This window comes from Scyliorhinus canicula, chromosome 20 (assembly GCF_902713615.1).
Source record: "Scyliorhinus canicula chromosome 20, sScyCan1.1, whole genome shotgun sequence".
Taxonomy (NCBI): Eukaryota; Metazoa; Chordata; class Chondrichthyes; order Carcharhiniformes; family Scyliorhinidae; genus Scyliorhinus; species Scyliorhinus canicula.
This window is the reverse complement of record NC_052165.1, coordinates 26,349,464-26,369,017: the sequence shown is the minus strand read 5'-3', so window position 1 is coordinate 26,369,017 and position 19,554 is coordinate 26,349,464. Positions and strand designations below refer to the sequence as shown.

General features: G+C 49.3%; 1 protein-coding gene across 4 annotated transcripts in view; it reads right to left on the bottom strand.

Moving 5' to 3' along the window:
- Positions 1 to 19,554, bottom strand: part of tmem117 (transmembrane protein 117) — a 410,204-nt gene that overhangs the window by 345,532 nt on the left and 45,118 nt on the right. Inside the window, exons 1-2 of one of the 4 annotated variants that reach the window (XM_038780447.1) lie at positions 11,253 to 11,339; positions 7,858 to 8,166 (exon numbers count right to left, since the gene is read on the bottom strand). The exons of 1 other annotated variant lie outside the window; for it this stretch is intronic. In XM_038780447.1, the coding sequence (XP_038636375.1) occupies positions 7,858 to 8,143 (286 nt within the window). In that variant the 5' untranslated portion in view covers positions 8,144 to 8,166; positions 11,253 to 11,339. Of the gene's footprint in view, positions 1 to 7,857; positions 8,167 to 8,233; positions 8,389 to 11,252; positions 11,340 to 19,554 lie in introns of those variants that run through there. 2 more of the 4 variants (XM_038780446.1, XM_038780445.1) reach the window with 2 other exon arrangements.

Here is a 19,554-nt window from a genome sequence, read left to right as displayed (position 1 = left end):
CTATCTCAGCCTCCCCCTCCACTGCTGGCATCATAATCACATTCAACAGTCTCCGGACATTTGTGTTAAGTTGTCGTCCCTTTACGAACCCCGTCTGGTCCTCATGGATTACCCCTGGCACACAATCCTCTATTCTGGTTGCCAGGACCTTTGCCAACAGTTTGGCATCTACATTCAAGAGGGAGATAGGCCTGTAGGACCCGCACTGTACAGGGTCTTTGTCCCGCTTCAGGATCAAGGAGATCAGGGCCTGTGACATTGTCGGGGGCAGAACCCCCCCCTCTCGCGCCTCATTGAAGGCTCGCACCAGCACTGGACCCACCAAGTCCACATACTTCTTATAAAATTCCACCGGGAACCCATCCGGCCCCGGCGCCTTCCCCGCCTGCATCTGGCCTATCCCTTTAACTAGCTCCTGCAGCTCTATCGGCGCCCCCAGCCCCTCCACCCGTTCCTCCTGGACCTTTGGGAACCTCAATCTATCGAGGAAGTTCTCCATTCCCCCCCTCCTCCTGGGCGGCTCAGACCGGTACAATTCCCTGTAGAAATCCCTGAAGACCCCGTTCACCTCTTGCCCCTTCTGCACTACGTTCCCTCCCTTCTCTCTCACTCCCCCAATCTCCCTGGCTGCATCTCGCTTGCGCAGCTGGTGTGCTAGCATCCTGCTCGCCTTTTCCCCGTACTCATAGACCGCGCCCTGTGCCCTTCTCCATTGCGTCTCCGCCTTCCTAGTGGTCAGTAGGTCAAACTGGGCCTGTAAACTGCGCCGCTCCCTCAACAGCCCCTCCTCTGGTGTCTCCGCATATCTCCTGTCCACTTCTATAAGTTCCCCCACCAGTCTCTCCCTCTCCTGTCTCTCCTTCCTTTCTCTGTGTGCCCTTATGGAGATCAGCTCTCCTCTGATCACTGCTTTCAGGGCCTCCCAGACTACCCCCACCTTCACCTCGCCCGTGTCGTTCGTGCCCAGATATCTCTCAATGCCCTTCCGGACCCTTCCGCACACCTCATCGTCCGCCAGCAGCCCCACATCCAGGCGCCACAACGGGCGCTGGTCCCGTGCTTCCCCCAGTTCTACCTCTACCCAGTGTGGTGCATGGTCCGAAATCGCAATGGCCGAATACTCCGTGTCCTGCACTCTCGAAATCAGCCCCCTGCTCAGTACAAAAAAGTCTATTTTGGAGTACACCCTGTGGACGTGGGAGAAAAAAGAATACTCCCTCGCCCTTGGCCTGCCAAATCTCCAAGGGTCGACCCCCCCCATCTGCTCCATGAACCCCCTTAGCACCTCTGCCGCTGCCGGCCTCCTATTCGTCCTGGAACTCGATCTGTCCAGCCCAGGGTCGAGCACTGTATTGAAGTCCCCCCCCATGATCAGGCCCCCTGCCTCCAGACCCGGAATGAGGCCCAACAGGCGCCTCATAAAACCCGCGTCATCCCAATTCGGGGCATACACATTCACCAGCACCACATTCTCTCCCTGCAGCCTACCCTTCACCATCACGTACCTACCCTCCTTATCTGCTACCACCTGCGCCGCCACGAACGACACCCTCTTTCCCACCAAAATCGCCACGCCCCGGTTCTTTGCGTCCAAGCCTGAGTGGAACACCTGTCCCACCCACCCCCTTCTCAGGCGTACCTGGTCTACTACTCTCAAGTGAGTCTCCTGCAACATTGCCACATCCGCCTGCAGTCCCTTTAGGTGTGAAAAAACCCTTGATCTCTTGACCGGCCCATTCAGCCCCCTCACATTCCAAGTAATCAACCGGGTCGCGGAGCTACCTGTCCCTTTCCCCTGTCTATTAGCCATGTCCTGTCCCCTGTTCGCCCCGGGTCGACCCTCCCCTTCTGACCCGTTCCCCATGGCGATGGCCCCCCCCCCCCCTCTCTCCTCCCGTTCTTCCCTTCCCGTCCTCGGCCTTTCCAGCAGCAACCCGGTATCCCCCCCTAACCCCCCCCCCCCCCCCCCCCCCCCACCCCGGCTAGGACCCCTCCTAGCCGCGGTGTATCCACCATCGTACTCCCGAGAGTCAGCTGATTTTCGCTGACCCGGCTGCCCCTGCCACACTCCGACTCCTCCCGATGTGGGGGGGGAGGGGCCTCCCCCCCCCTTGCCATCCCTCTCTGACCCCGCTTCAGCGCGGGAAAAGCCGCCATTGCTGGCCACACCCCACTCTTCTCTCCTCCCCCTTCCTCCGTCCCGCGCGCGGGAAACAGGGGAAAGCCCGCGCTTTCACCCGGCCACACCCTACCCCGCCATCTTCAATTCCACCCCCGTCCCCATCCAAGCCCATAAAAAAGCCCCCTTAAAACGAGAGGAAGAAAAAAGAGAAAAAGAAAACCCGCATAACCAACTTGCACCCCCCCCGTCCCGCCTCCCCAACTTAACAATATAACAATATAAATAACAAATCTCAAATCAATACATAAATACATAACTATGCCTGCATAACTAAATAACTACCCAATAATAACGTATTTAACCATCACCCTCCATCGAACAGAACAGTAACCATAACCCTTAAAGAACAGATCAAAAAACAGTAAAAAAGCCCCCCCTACAACAACAATAATTAAGGGAAGTTGGCAACGGGAAGAGACACACAAAAAGGAACAAAGAAACCCCCCATAACACAAGTTTCAAAGAAACCAAACGATCCATCAACTTTAACCAAGTTCCGACCTGGCCTAAGAAAGACATGGGCCACTTGATCAGTCAAGGGTACTCGGGCGGCCTCAACCGCCGGCGTTCCCAAGTTCTAGTTCAGGTCCAGCTTTTCCTCCCGAACAAAAGTCCATGCCTCCTCTGGGGTCTCAAAGTAATGGTGCTGGTCCTTGTAGGTGACCCACAAGCGCGCTGGCTGCAGCATTCCGAACTTGATCCTCTTTGCGTGCAGCACCGCCTTCGTCCGGTTAAACCGGGCCCGCCGCTTTGCCACCTCCGCACTCCAGTCCTGATATATCCGCACCGTCGAATTCTCCCATTTGCTGCTTTTCTCCCTCTTGGCCCACCTCAGCACTTTCTCCCGATCACAGAAACGCTGGAATCGCACCAGCACCGCCCTCGGGGGCTCGTTCGCCCTAGGCCGCCTAGCCATGACCCGATATGCTTCTTCCAGCTCCAGAGGCGATGGACCGGCCCCCTCTCCCATCAGGGAGCTCAGCATCTCCGCTACATATTTCGGGAGATCAGGCCCCTCCAGGCCTTCTGCTAGGCCCAGGATCCTCAAGTTCTTCCGCCTCATTCGAGTGTCCAGCTCCTCAAAGCGGCTCTGCCATTTCAGGTGGAGTGCCTCGTGCACCTCCACCTTTCCCACGAGGACCGTGGCCTCCTCCTCCCTTGCAGTCATCTCCTGCTGCAGCTCTCTTATCGACGCCTCTTGGGTCGCCTGGGCCCCCATCAGCCTTGTGGTCGTCGCGTTCATAGACTCTAAGAGTTCCACTTTCAGCTCCGTAAAACACCGGAGGAGAGCGGCCTGCTGCTCCTCCGCCCATTTTCTCCAATCTTCTAGTGCGCCACCGGCCGCCATTTTGGTCCTCTTCCCCCGCTTTTTTCGGGGAGCTGCTGCCGCTTTTTTTGTCGCCCCACTCCGAGTACCGACCATAAAGTTGGTCTCACTCTCCTCAGGGAGCCTTCCCCCACCGGGATTCGTCTTTACAGTACCGTCGGGGCCCTCCAATCGGCCCTTAAACACCTTTGTCGCAGGAGCTGCCAAATGTGCGACTTAGCTGGTCATAGCCGCAACCGGAAGTCCCGACATTCCCCTTTTGTTCTATCCTCCCACCCTCCTCCTCCAGGACTCTGTACTTAACAAATCACCCATTTCGTTCACTTCTGATGAAAGTTCATGGACCTCAACCTCAGCTCCGTTTCCCTATTTGAACAAACTGTTTGCCACGCCGTGTATTTCCAGGCTTAAATCAGTGTGGCAAGTAGTGGAGTTGATCATTAGGAAACAAAGATGCAGAGCACCTACGTGGATGTGACCTTGGAGGGACAGATTTCCAAAAAGAAAGGATAATTGCCTTGATTTTTATGGGGCGGGATTTTCAGGCTGACTCCAGGGTAATTTAGAAATGGAAGACGGGAACCGATTCTGGAGTTCCTGGCACTGGCTATTTTCATAGATGCAGTACAAGGGTGCAGGAAGCAAGCTCACACACTGCAATCCCAATCTGGCCAGCATCATTAAGGTGCTCATATATCCTCCCGCAATTTTTGCACAACAAAAAGCTTCTCTATTACTCGTTCCCGTCCCCTCAGTGGTGCTCTGAACCATAGTCTAGATTCGGGAACCTTTTGAAAGGCAACTTTGAAAGATCTTAGAAATGTTACAATACCCCTTCCATTCACCCAGTACACACTAGGTTATTTATCGCTCATCTAGACAAAGGCAAGTGTAAACATGCTGAGAGAAAAAAAATCCATTCATAAATCTTTGGATTGATTAATTGATTTATTGTCACATGTACCGAAATATAGTGAAAAGTATTTTTCTGCGGCCAAGGGAACGTATACAGTAGACAAAAAAAATCATCAACAGAGCACATTGACAAATAGTGCATGGACAAATAGTGATGAAAATGAAATGAAATGAAAATGGCTTATTGTCCCGAGTAGGCTTCAAATGAAGTTACTGTGAAAAGTCCCTAGTCGCCACATTCCGGCACCTGTTCGGGTAGGCTGTAACGGGAATCGAATTGTGTGAAATTAATTTTTAACAACATGGATTACGGTAGAATGATGGGGTGTAGATTAATTTGTCCTTAATCTGGGACAAAAGTCCGGCACAACATCGTGGGCCAAAGGGCCTGTTCTGTGCTGTATTTTCAATGCTGTGCTGCTGGCTTGCCTTGGTCTGCTTTCAAAGCCAGCGATTTAGCCCAGTGAGCTAAACAGTGATTGGTTACAGTGCGGAACAAGGGCCAAACAAAGCAAAAATACATGAGCAAGAGCAGCTTAGGGCGTTGTGAAAAAATCTGCTGTTCCTACATTAAAGTGTCAATCTGGGCTGGCACAGTGGTTAGCACTCCTGCCTCACAGCACCGAGGACCTGGGCTCGATCCCAGCCCCAGGTCACTGTCCATGTGGAGTTTGCACATTTTCCCAGGTCTGCATGGGTCTCACCCCCTACAACCCAAAGAAGTGCAGGGTCGGTGAATTGCCATGTTAAATTGCCCCTTAATTGGAAAAGAAGTTGGGTAGTTTAAATTATTATTATTATTTTTTTTAAATCACTGCTCCTTGATATGTTAAATGTTTGTGGGGTTGTTGCATTCCCCACCAACTCTTCGGGTCGGGAGACAGAAAATCCTGCCAAGCCAAATATCCTTCCACAATTAGCATAGGGGATTAAACTAGCTAGAGAGAAGTTAAAGAGGCCAAAGGAACAATGGTCGACCTAACATTTTGCCTATCCGGGCATTACAGGATGTGAACTAACAAAGGAAACAGAATGGTGCACTAAATAACTAAATCTACTGCACACAGGTATGAGGCCATCATACTGAAGCTGCTCAGGCCCACTTCGAATATTATGCTCAGTTCTCGTCAGCTAGGCACAAGGAAAATATCTAAATTCTGCAATTACTACTTGATGTGACCATCAATTCACTAGAGACACGATTGGAAGTAAACTGTGGTTTTAATAGTCTTACAGCTGAGCCTGCCTGCGACCAGAAGAACTGAGAGCAGGCTCACGGCTGCAGCACTTTATACTTCCGGTAGCAGGAGGGGCCATGGGCGGAGCCAGGGGTGGAGCCCTGTACAAGCTCCTCATCTCCCCCTATGGGCAGAGCCGCGCAACAGCTCACATACAGAGCCCACAAGGACATAATACAATGCAATGCAATACAGTGTGAATTACAATACAGTATGAATTCACCACACTACTGACAAACCATGGAGGTTTATCTCGAGTGTCAGAAGAAAGGTCAGGAAAGGAGTGAAATGAGTGGAGACATTAAAGATATCTAAATTAATTAGTTGGTTTGAACAATATCGGCAGGACAAGTGACATCAGCATAAACCAAGTGAAGAAATGCTTCCTGATGTTAGCGCTGGAACTTGGGCATCTACAAATAAATGACGGTAGCACAAGTGGCTAGCACTGTGTCTTCACAGTGCCAGGGTCTCATGTTCGATTCCCAGCTTGGGTCACTAACTGTGTTGAGTCTGCACATTCTCCCCGTGTCTGCGTGGGTTTCCTCCGGGTGCTCCTGTTTTCTCCCACAGTCCAAAGATGTGCAGGTTAGGTGGACTGGCCATGATAAATTGCCCATAGTGTCCAAAAAAGGTTAGATGGGGTAATTGGGTTAAGGGATAGGGTGGAAGTGAGGGCTTCAGTGAGTCAGTGCAGACTCGATGGGCCAAATGGCCTCCTTCTGCACTGTATGTTCTATGATACCTGGGAATTGGAGGTTGCTGGTGGGGCTGGTTTTAAAGGGTGGACAGAAATTCCACTCCTTCCCAAAGCAAAGAATCCCAGACCATGGTATTTAAATAAATGTTTCATAACTGTACAGCCAGACACTTTCCCTCTAATTTTGAAACCATCCCTTGTGCACAGATAAGCATTTGAGTCACAGCAGGTAACTTGTTATCCCTTCCTGTTGTACATGCACCAAGTCATTAAAAGGGGCTTTGCAAGTGACAGAACTGAGACTGCTATGTTCCTGCAATAGTGACAAGATAATAAGTCTACACATCGTTTGCTGATATTAAACTCATGTATACATACACTGGCCCACTCAGAAATGTGGTGGAATAAACAGGAAACTTCAGAACAAGTTGGACTTTATTTTTGAAGCTATCATGGTAAACTGTTGAACTTTCTGGATACTATATAACTGAAAGATGGCCAACTTTTTCAGACCTTTTAAATGATTCATGTCAGCATGGCTCAAGAATACACTTCAATAAATTAAACCAATACCATAGCCAATACCATGTGATTTTGGTTCAAAGAGTATGTGCCTCTTGCCATTGCAATGAAATAAGTCTGGCAAAAGTTTAGTTAAAATACAAATATTGACATAGAAAATGCAGCACCAAATCAAAGTAACATTTATACAGGTCTGGGCTTTTTCTTTTTATAATGTGCCTTTTCGTATTCAGATTTTATTTTAAAAGGGAATATTCTCCCAGCATCCTAAACAACCCAGGAATTTAATTAAGTTTGTACAATGCTTTGGCCTTTATGTTGGCCTGAAAAGAAACTCCCTAATCACCTTTCAAGCTGCCTTTTGAAAGGTGAAAGCATAGGGGGAGTAAACTTGGCAAAAGGAAATCTGCCGGGTTCTGCTGTCAGTTTTCATTACATCTTGAATTAAGTTTATCATCTGGTTCGACAAGAACCATCGACTCGTGAAAAGGGATGGATCTGAACATGAGCAGAATAATAGTCTTTATTGTTACAAGTGGGTTAACATTAACACTGCAATGAAGTTACTGTGAGAAGGAACTGAAGAAAGCCTGCAATCCCATCATCACAAAGTTGTGCCAGGGGATGAGTGGATCAGGGTTGGGGAGGTTACCTGCTGCTGGCTCCTTACAGTGGAGGTGCAACATCTGACCCAATAATTGGGGTTGATTAAAGCACACAGTATGTAAATTGATCATTAGAGCATTCAACTAGGATTGACCCATAAATGCACTTTAAATCCATCCCATAAACTAAACTTAATACCCAAGGAACGGACTTTAGTCAAGTTAAAATGCCAACATTTTGAATGATGAATATGAAAAGAAAGAATGCTTGTCGGTTTTAATTAATAAAACCTAGGAACAGAAAATAAAATGAAATGGTTTCCATAGCAACTGTGCAGTGTTCAAAAGGTGACTCAATTGTGACTTACCAAACATCCGCTGATGGAAGAGGAACTTTCCTACAACAAGGCCAGTAATAATAGCTAGTAGCCACAGTAGCACTTTCAAGAAGCTCCACCCTCCTCCAGGGTACTTATTTGCTAGGAAGGAGAAGCAGTTTCCAACCACAATTACATTGGCGGGAGTCTGACTGTGGGAAATGGGATCTTCAGCAAAAATAAGGAAGTTGAAGAAAGTCACCAAGTAGGCAACAAGCAGCCGACTCCATGGATGTTGGAAATAATAACGAAATGCTTTACCCATCCTCATACACATGGGCCGTCCTTTCAACCTGCAGTCTGTGGGGAAAGAGAGATGAATTAGCGGTTGAGTAAGTTGTCTACGGAAAAACAATTGGATATTCACCTGCTGTGCTGCTCATCAAAGTTGCATCACCATGTTAAAGTTACGTTTCATAATGAACAGTGTCCTTGAAGCCCAGCTGAGGGAGGTTCTCGATCCTGGTTGCTCCCCCCCGGGGTTTAGCAATTATCTTAATGGTGACTGAATGGTTTTTAATAACATGTGTGTTCAATGGCAAACAGGCTGCAAAGTAAATCTGGAGAGACTGTCATTTGTTACCTACTGAAAGGGTAATTCTTACGGGCTGCAGGAGTGACCAATCGCTGTTCCTGATTGCAGAAACCTTGGGTGGGAAATTCCAGTCACTTTCATCTGTACATTCCACACAATTTAAATAACAGCCAGCACAACAATGCATTCTTTTAAAATCAGAAACTTTCCACTTATTTAAATAGCATCCACTATCTAAACAATCCACACAGGCGAACGTGAACTCCAAAATATTTACAATAAATGGAAAATTGCCCACCTACAATGACGCAGGATATATAGCAGGTTTAATACTACTGTCTACACTTTCCTCAAGACACAGCCCCACCTTTACAGAAGTGGTCTCCTTATGCTTCCCTGCACTCAAGATTAACATTAAAACTCTCGACTAAAAAGCAAAAGTGATGTGAGCTGAGACAGGAGTTTATGGCTGCTTCCCTAGGCTGCTGTAAACAATGCCGGCCACAAGAGGAGGATGCGGAGTGTCAATACCAAGCAGTGAGATGGGAAAGCGGCTGAGCCAGTTTTACCAGCCCAACAATAATTACAAAGGCCAAGCTGTGTGCAACAGTGCGTCAAACCCACACATGGAATGCAACTTTTTTAAAACAGTTTCGAAGTTCAAAAGGAAAGCAATTTTCTAGTAGGTAATAAGTTAAAGTGTTACCAGCAGAAGGCATCCTGGTCTCGTTATTCTGGAAAGAGCTGCTAACTCTCTTAACCACTGCGCACAATTTCAAAAATACACCGGGAGTGGCGACCAGATATATCTGCGTGTGGTGTAAATATAGACGTTTTCCTGTAACTCCCCCCACCCCCGAATACAAACACAACAAATTAAATATATGCAAAATTATTTATTTAAAGTTCTCGTATTACTCAGCAAGTCCAGTGTTTCTAAACTGACATTTTCAGAAACGTATTCAATTTGTGATCTTAAAAAGAAATAGGCATCTTGCCCACAATTGCTCCCTGGCACAGTGAAATGAAACTTATATCACCTTATCGTCTTACAGTGACTGTATTTCCAACCATCAGGTTATACTTATACCAGATACACAGACGGTAACTTCAAATTTACACACGGTCCCATACACCTTCCGCCAATGAGACTTTATTTTAAATTAAATGTATTGGTGTCACGTGAAAACAAGTGATCACTGTATATTTAGACCCCAGCCTCCCAATGTTAAAGGAAAATGTGGGGCGGGATACTCCCCCCCCCCCCCCCCCCCCACCCCCTCACGCCGGGTTGGAGACTCGCCAGGGCGCCGCGTGAATCGCACCACGCCGCCCCGACACCCGCACGCGATTCTCCCACCCCTCCCCCCCCCCCCCCCAAAACCAGCACCGCGCAATTCGTGCCGGGCAACTCGGAGGACCGCCGCAAATGGCAAGCAGCGATTCTCCAGCCTGGATGGGCCGAGCGGCCGCAACGACACGACAGGGTCCCGCCGGCGCCGTCCACCCTTGGTCACTGCCGGCGGGAATTCTGCGGGAACGCTGGGGGGGGGTCTGCTTCACCGGGGGGGGCTTCCGATGGGGTCTCTCCCCTGGGCCTACCTCCTTCCGCGGGTGGCCCCAGAACACCGGCGCTATGTTGGTGAGGGGCCGGCGCGTGTAAGAGGTTCCCTACCATGCACAGGATGGCGCGGCCCAATTGCGCATGCGCAGGATTGGGCTGCCCCAATTGCGCATGCGCGGGTTGGCTCGGCGGATGCTGGAGCAGCGTGAACCGCTCCAGCGCCGTGCTGGCCCCCTGTGGGGACAGAATAGGTCGTGCCCAGGCCCTGTTCATGACGGCATGGGCACTTAGTCTTGGGAGCGGAGAATCCTGCCAATGATATATTATCTATTGGAGCCTGTGTGCATGGCACGGTGCCTTCTCTTTGTGTATTTACGGTTCTTGTGCTTTGCGGACTGTTCATGGTTCAGTTTTGGTCTGTTTCTTTGCAATGGTGAAATGCCGGGCGATTTCGCTCTATTTGACCTGTTTACTGTTTAATGTTGTTTTGTATTTTGTTTTTTGTATCCGGTGTTGTGTTAGGTACACTGATCGAGAGGCTTCGATGTACAGCAGAAACGTTTGCTTGAATATCCGCCAGTTGGCACTGAGATTGCCGGAGGTCCTGAGCTGGTGAGGAGCCTGAATCCTCTCCATAGCGCCGGAATACAGTCGTCACGGAACGGACTGAGGTAAACCACCTTAAATTAATAGTCTCGTGTTAGTTACACTGGTCTAACACTGGCTGCAACTGGATGCAGCTGAGATCAAAAAGATACTCCAGACCTTGACGTTAGTTCAATCAGGTTTATTGAACTAATAGCACAGTTAGCACAGTTCTCTGTGAGTTCGACTCTCTGCTAACTTAAATTTGGCTACTGTGTCTGTCTGAACCAGACTAGCTCTTAGCCACATGGCGGAGGTGTGAGATTGTAACAACACCCTTGACTGATTCTCTAAATGTTCATCAGTGGAAAGAGGCGTTGTGTGAGTGCCTCTTTTATAGTCAGATCCCACCCCTGAGTGTCCTGCCTGCTTATTGATCATATCCTGCCCTCTGTGTCCATAAACTGCCTGTCTGTATATCATTATGTGTGTGTCTGCATATCATGACATCCGGAAGAATTGGTGTTAAACTAAAAGAGCTAAAGGAAAAGTGTTAGAAATTCCTGTTTGACGGAGTTACTCCAATGGCTAAATTAGTAAATACACAGCCTTGTATCTTCTGAACCCTACAAATCACAGTGATACTAAATTATAAATGAATGGCTCACATTTATTGAACATGGGTCAACTAGTCATTCTTACCGTTTCTGTTTTGGAGGGCATTTTTTGTGCAAAACAGGTGGAGTGTTGATTTACACAACAGTAATTAATTGTTCCTGAGTGTTTTGTGACTTTTCAGAGACGTGGTAATGCACTAATTCAGTAACTGCAAGTTCCTTCTTTCCGTCACTTGAACAGGGAACAAAAAAACTAGCCATCTGACTCAGTAACAACAACAACAAAAATTAGTAAATGAAATAAGACAATACTAGGACATTCAGTTCTAAACTCGCTATTCAATTTCTAAGTGTTACTTCTAAATACATTCGAGAATGCTCTAGCTTTAAGACATAAAAGTTTTAGTGACAAAAAGTGTGTAGGCACTTTGACTTTATCATTGGGAGGCTGGAGTCTCCACTTTTCCGATTATGTGTTTTCATAATACATTTAATTTCAAATGAAGTCTGATTGATCACTTGCAGCAAGTGAGTAAGAACTGAGTGTACATTTGAAGCCATTACAGCTAGACTGGACCAAGAATGCCCGACGTTCAATCCCTGTTCTGCTCTGATTTGATTCACATCCAGAACAGCAATCACTATCCTACAACTGACTTCACTGCCACTAGTTTAAGAGGTACAGAAACCAAGCTAGACACCCTAATACATCTGCCAACTGTATATATGTGAGCATGAATAAGCTCCACCAAACTGTTGTCATTTTGTTTTCATTTTTAAATAAATTTAGAGTACCCAATTATTTTTTTCCAATTAAGGGGCAATTTAGCATGGTCAATCCACCTAACTTGCACATCTTTGGGTTGTGGGGGTGAAACCCATGCAGGCACGGGGAGAACGTCACACGGACAGTAACCCAGGGCCGGAATTCGAACCCGGGTCCTCAGCACCGTAGGCAGCAGTGCTAACCACTGTGCCAACGTGCTGCCCACCAAACTGTTGTCATGAAAAAATGCAACATATAGACACACCGATGGCATGATGGCGCAGTGGTTAGCACTCCCACCTCACGGCACTGCGGGTCTGGGTTCGATTCTGGCTCCGGGTCACTGTCCGTGTGGAGTTCACACATTATCACCGTGTTTGCGTGGGTTTCGCCCCCACAACCCAAAAGATCTGCAGGGTAGGTGGATTGTCCACACTAAATTGCCCTTTAATTGGAAAAAATCAATTGGGTACTCTAAATTTTTTTTTTAATGAATAAGTTCCACCAAACTGTTGTCCTGAACTAATGCAACATAGAGACACGCCCAGCAGCATAATGGCGCAGTGGGTTAGCACTGCTGCCTCAGGGCGCTGAGGACACGGGTTCGATCCCGGCTCCGGGTCACTGTCCGTGTGGAGTTTCCGTATTCTCCCCGTGTCTGCGTAGGCCTCGCCCCCACAACCCAAAGATATGCAGGGTAGTTGAATTGGCCACGCTAAATTGCCCCTCAATTGGGCAAATAAATGAATCGGGTACTCTAAATTTAAAAAAAACATATAGACTCACATTAAAAGTGTTAAATGCTCAAGCTCTTGATTATCTTCTTCACAGATGGATTTGATCTTCTATGGATTGAGATACTGAAATGGTTTGAATCCAATTCAATTAAGATCCAAACTTCTCTGCCCCCATGGGGCAGCAGGGTAGCATGGTGGTTAGCATGAATGCTTCACAGCTCCAGGGTCCCAGGTTCGATTCCCGGCTGGGTCACTGTCTGTGTGGAGTCTGCACGTCCTCCCCCTGTGTGCGTGGGTTTCCTCCGGGTGCTCCGGTTTCCTCCCACAGTCCAAAGATGTGCGGGTTAGGTGGATTGGCCATGCTAAATTGCCCGTAGTGTCCTAATAAAAGTAAGGTTTAAGGGGGGGGGGGTTTTGGGTTACGGGTATAGGGTGGATACGTGGGTTTGAGTAGGGTGATCATGGCTCGGCGCAACATTGAGGGCCGAAGGGCCTGTTCTGTGCTGTACTGTTCTATGTTCTATATTCATTGATATGCATCACAATTGAGCATTGAGAATTTACTAGACCTTTGATGGTTTGCTATTATTCATGTATCCAATCAGTTTAAATTCAACATCTGCTGCATTCATTAGTTTTCTATCTCTAACCTCTTCAGAATAATTGTGTTTACTTGAAAAATATGATATGCTATTGTGAGGGATTTCTTTTTGAGTAGGGTGGGTGGGAGAGGAAAGGAACAGCATGGAAGCCATACTGACAACCCAGTAATACGTGTTGAAGCAATCACTTACAACCTAGATAATAATGGGTTTCAGCCCCATCCTCCGATCAGCTTGCCATTGTTCAGAAGCAAATTTGAGCTCTTGCTACAGGATTGTATGGAGGGGGATAGGTTGACAACCGTCTCATCTGATACAATTTGTCACTAATCACAGGCTAGTACTGACAGATTTTGAACAGCCCACATTTCAGATCATTTTGTTCTTGCTCTTCTTCAGTGACAGTCTTCTGTTAGATAAAATTACATATTTTTATTAAAAACAGCATAAAATCGAAAGCTAGGGGCTTTTCACAGTCACTTCATTTGAAGCCTACTTGTGACAATAAGCGATTTTCATTTCATTTGATGCTTGTCTGTTCGCTGATTTTCCACTGTTCTAAGCAAGAGTGACAGGAATAACTAAAGTTGTCAGCTCTCCACGAGTTAACTGTGATTAAACTTTTCTTTCAGAAAATATTTTATTCAAGGCATTTTCACATATATACACAAAAAAATCAGACGAACAACAGAACAACTCAATGAACGACCACACCCCACCTGCCACCCTGACGCCAACCCTACATCACCTCCCGCCTTCCCCCTTAACCCCCCCAACCCCCGTTAACCCCTCAATCCTCCTTAAAAAAATCAATAAACGGTTTCCACCTCCGGGTGAACCCCCCTGCTGACCCCCTCAAAGTGAACTTGACCTTCTCTAGCCTCAGCAATTCTGCCAGGTCGCTCACCCACTCCGGCGGCTCCGAGCCCCGTCTCCGCGCTATCAGGGAGGCAAAGGCCAAAACATCGGCCTCTCTGGATTCCTAGGTCTTCCGTCACCCCAAATATTGCTAGCTCTGGATTCGGAACCACCTCCACAGCCAGCACGTCAGGCATCATGCCCGCGAACCTCTGCCAGAATTCCCTCAGTTTCCGACATGCCCACGTGTGGATGTGATTCGCGGGTCCCCCACGCACCGCCCACACCTGTCCTCTACCCCCGCAAAGACCTATTCATCCTTGCCACCGTCATATGAGCTCTATGCACCACTCTAAACTATATGAGGCTTAACCTCACACATGACGAGAACACATTCATCCTCCGCAAGGCCTCTACCCATATCGCGGCCCCCACCTCCCCCTCCCTGGTCCGCCTCCCATTTACGTTTAATGTCCCCCACCAGGGCTCCCTCCCACTCCATCAACTCCCGGTAGATATCTGACACCTCCCCCTCTACTCTAAATTTATTTTTTTAAAAGAGAGAATGAGAAAACTCCACAAGAACAGTGACCCGGGGCCGGAAACGAACCCGGGCCCTAAGTACCTTGAGGCAACAGTGCTAACCACTGCCATGCCACCGCCTGGCACCTAATTTCAGAATCCCAGCCTTGCCAGTATGTGCCTCCAGTTGGCTGTGTGATCCTTGTCCACACTTTGAAATTGCAGTGTTGTTAAATCAGGTGTGAAAAGGCATCTCTGAAGCCGGAGAATTTCACACAGTTTTCTTGGCTAATCCAACACTGCAATATTGTGAAAATTGCACCCCTAGACTGGAGTCAGCTGCACACCTGGACCCTCTTCTGTAAATATATACATTGTTATCAGTTGTTAATGAAGACTTGCTGTTGACACACCGTGGTGTTCACAGGATTGATTGTAGGAGGCCATGGACAATCAACACAAACTAAGAGCTTTATTCAGGAGATGTCAGCACTGCTGGTTGCAATGTTACACTACCCAGTTACCCGTGCACGCGGCCAATGACGTCGTGCAAGCATTTTCTTAAAGTGCCGCTGCTCAGCTGCCAGGCTGCTGGTAAGGAATCACTGAAAATACTATAAATATACAAATCATAGAATCCCTATGTGGGAGGAGGCCATTTGGCCCATCAGGTCTGCACCAACCCATGAGCATTCTACCCATATCCACTCCCCAGTAACCCCATAAGCTAACCTGCACATCCCTGGACACTAAGTAGCCAATCCACTTAACCTGCACATCTTTGGACGGTGGGAGGAAACCGGAGGAAACCCACGCAGACACGGGGAGAATGTGCAAACTCCACACTGACAGTCACCTGAGGCCGGAATTGAACCCTGGTCCCTTGTGTGTGAGGCAGCAGTGCTAACCACTGTGCCACCATGCCGCTGTGCCACCCACAGCACAAACTCCAGGTTATGAAGCCTACTTCATGATGTCCAAAGCAGGATTCTTCAGTTAAAAGCAAATGACTGCGGCTCCTGGTAGCGACCATGGAGTGAGCGGTCACACAGTTGGTAGCTCCCTCTCAAGGTGGGATTTTTCGGTCCTTGCCCCGTCTGAGGGGTGAGAGGTTTGGATGGATAGAGGTGTAGGAGTTCCAGGAGAAAGTGTAACTCCTTTGGTATGGTGGGTGGATGAATCCATGAACTAAGAGTGTGTCAAGAAGAAGGGGCAATTGGAGCAGGAGAGTCTTTGTCGTGCGCCACAAGATAAGATGGCAGAGGGTAAAGGGCGTGTTCTGCCCGCCCAATGGTCAATCGAGCAACTAGTGGGGCAGCACGGTGGCACAGTGAGTAGCACTGCTGCCTCATGGCGCCGAGGTCCCAGGTTCGATCCAGGCTCTGGGTCACTGTCCGTATGGAGTTTGCACATTCTCCCCGTGTTAGCGTGGGTTTCGCCCCCCACAACCTAAAAATGTTCATGGTGGGTGGATTAGCCACGCTAAATTGCCCTTTAATTGGAAAAAATGAAATGGGTACAATAATTTTTTTTTAAATCGAGCAGCTGGTGGGCTTTTTAAACACTAAGTTCAGTCAGCAGAGGAGGAAGGCCCTGGAGGTCCTGGCCATGGTGGTGGAGTCGCTCAAAGCAGGTATCGTGAGAGTGGAGCAGCGGCTAGAGTCCGAGGGCCGGGCGATCCAGAAAGTGGACGAGGCGGTGGGGGAGCGCGAGGAGCAGTTGGTCTCGTTGGCGGCCGAGGTGGGGGTGATGTGGGAGACCCAAAAGAGGCTGAAGGAAAAGGTGGACAATCTGAAGAGCAGCTCCAGAAGCCAAATTTTAGGATCGTGGGAATGCCCGAAGGCATCGAAGGAGCGGAGGCAGGAACGAATGTGGCCAATATGTTGGAGCGGATGATGGGGCAGGGGGCCTTCGACCGGCCTCTGGAGGCCGACCGAGTGCACGGGCCGCTGGTGAGGACGACTCGCCAAGGCCGATGGTGGTGCGACAGCACCGCTTCTTGGACAAAGCGAAGATTCTGCGGTGGGCGAGGCAGACGAGGAAGTGCACCTTGGATGGGATCGAGCTGCGATATACCAGGACCTGGGCACAGAACTGGCAAAGAGGAGGGCCGGGTTTAATCGGGTCAAGGCTGCCCTCTTCGAGAAGGGGGTGAAGTTTGGAGTGCTGTACCTGGCCCGCCTATGGGCGGCTTTCCAGAATCGAGAATATTATTTTGGTCCGCCAGAGGAGGCGATGGAGTTTCTGAGAGACAATGGACTGGCAGAAGAAGGAGGAAAATTAACTTTTGTGGAGTTGTGAGGAGGTTTTATTTGTTCTTGGAAAACTTTTCCCCTTTTGAAATGCTTTGGTGGGTTTAGTGGTGGGGTGTTTAGGGAGCATCAAGAATGAGTGCACCTTATTCTGTTTCTTTATTTCTTGGGGGAGTGTGAATGGGGAGGGAGAGGAAATGACGGGGCAGCAGGTTAGGAGGCCTTGCTAGCTGGTGGGCTAGTTAACGGGAGCACAGTGGGGGGTGGTCAGGAGGTAGGTGCAGTGAAGGGGAATGGGGCTGTTGTTTTGTTTGTGGGGGGGCTGACAAGGGTGTGACTGTTGTGGCGCAGTTGGAAAAGGAGAGATGATGGTGGACATCCGAGGGTGGGCCGGGATGGTCGCGTGACACAGGCCGAGGGCTGGCCCAAGAAGGGATATGGTTGATGGGCGGGGGTGGTCGGTGAATGCGTTGGCAGTGGCGAAGAAGCTGAAGGGGTTTATGGAGCGTATGGGGGTGGGGTGGACCCGTGGAGGTTTGGGAGGCCGAGGGCAAAGGCATTTTCATATTTCTCCCATGTGTACAGGATGTACTCCCGGATTGACTTATTATTGTTGGATAGGGCATTGCTGGCAGAGGTGGTCGATTCAGAGCATCTTGCTTGGATGGTGGGACTTGGAGTTGCCGAAAGCGTGGGTCCGTGTGAACGATCTGGCGGAATTCCTGAGGCTGGAGAAGGTCACGTCTTGAGAGGGTCGGTTGATAGATTCTCTCGGAGGTGGAAGCTGTTCATTGACTTCTTTAAGGAGCATAGTAAGAAGTCTTACAACGCCAGGTTAAAGTCCGGCTCGGGAACGGCATTGTCGGGGGGTAACGCCCGGTCCTAAGGGCAGCAGAGGCAGCAAAAGTCGGGAGACAGCACAGGGGGAGGAAATGTCCAAGACCAGCAAAAAACGGCCGTGAAAAAAGCGGCTGAAAGTCCGACGGGAGTGGAAAGGTCACCGCGGGGTCAGTAAAGAAAATGGAGGCTGGAGCACCAGGGGAGGCCGCATTGCTTACGGCTGAAGAAATAACTAAGGTGATGGCCATGGAAGTCAAAAGGCAGTTTACAAAACATATGGAAGCAATGAGGAAGGAGATGGGGCGGTTTTGAAAGTGCTGGTGGAGGCGATTACCCCGGTGAGGACGGCGGTGGCGAGCGCAGTGGTGGAGGTGCGGGAGCAAGGCGAGGCGCTGGAGGAAGTGGAAGAGACATTACTGCAGTACAGTGATCAACTTACCTCGATGGGGAAGGAGGTGCGGAAGGTGATAGAGATCAACAAGGATCTGTGAGGCAAAATGGAAGACCTGGAAAACAGATCCAGGCGACAGAATTTGAGGATTGTGGGGCTGCCCGAAGGAGTGGAAGGCCCGAGGCCGACTGAGTATTTTGCCGCGATGTTGGCGGAACTATTGGAGGAGGGGTAGGATCCCTTCTGATATGAGCTGGATCAGGCTCATCGGTGGTGGAGGCCTGTACCTAAGGCGAGTGAGCAGCCAAGAGTAGTGACTCTGTGCTTCCGTAGGTACAGTGTAAAGGAGAAGGTCCTGTGCTGGGCTAAGCAGAAGCGGGTGGTGCAGTGGGCTAGAGCTGGTATACGTGTATACCAGGACTTCACAGTGGAGCTGGCGAGGAGGTGGGCTGCCTTCAGCCGGGTGAAGAGGGCACTGTACATTAGCAGGGTGCAAGGCGGCATTGTATATCCAGCGAAGCTGAGGGTGACATACAAGTTCAAGGACTTTTATTTTGGGACGGGGGATGCAGCGGAGGAGTTTGCGAAGGCAGAAGGACTGTGGCAGATTTGAGAAATGGTCATGTACCGATGTAGCCTCATGACTGTATTTTTTCTTTTTTTTTGTTTCACTGCGTGCTGATGAATGGGCTATAGGAGCCAACGTTGTATATATTTGGACAAGGGAAGAAATGGGACTTTCAGTTGTAATGAAGGTTCTTTGGGGTGTGGGTGTGTATGTGGGGTTTGTGAGCTAAAGGGGACTTCTGGGTTTTTCCTGGGGCCGGGCAAGGGGGGAAAGAGACCCGGGCGGGGGCCTCCACGCTGGCCGGTTTAAGCCGGCCAATGATTGGGGGTGAGGTAGGGGGAGGGGCTGCGGCCATCGGACCCTGGCAGAACAGGGTCCGAGTGGTCTAGCCGGGGTGGAAAGTTGGGGGGAAGGAACCGAGGTTGGGGGAGGAGTTTTACAAGAGGAATTGGAGGGGAGGAGTTGGGGGGGTGGTTTTACAACTCTTGGGTGTCACTTACAGTATTCTTTCGGAGGTTGAATGGCATTGAGTGTCGTCCGGTGGGTGCGGGGGGGGGGGGGGGGCGACTCCATAGGTTAATGGTGAGCCTGGGCGATTCCGGACTCCTTTCTCTTTTTCTCCTTTGTTTCCTTTTCCACCGTGGAGGGTTTGATTTATCTGATGCATATATTGGCAGGTGGGCCGTTGGTTGGGGTGGTGGGAGGATGGGGCCGTTGTTGATGTATTTGTTACTGTTTACTGCCTGTTGGTGGGGTGTAAATTTTGAAGGAAAATGTGAAAATGGAGAATAAAAACATTTTTTTTTAAAACACCAGGTTAAAGTCCAACAGGTTTGTTTCAAACACTAGCT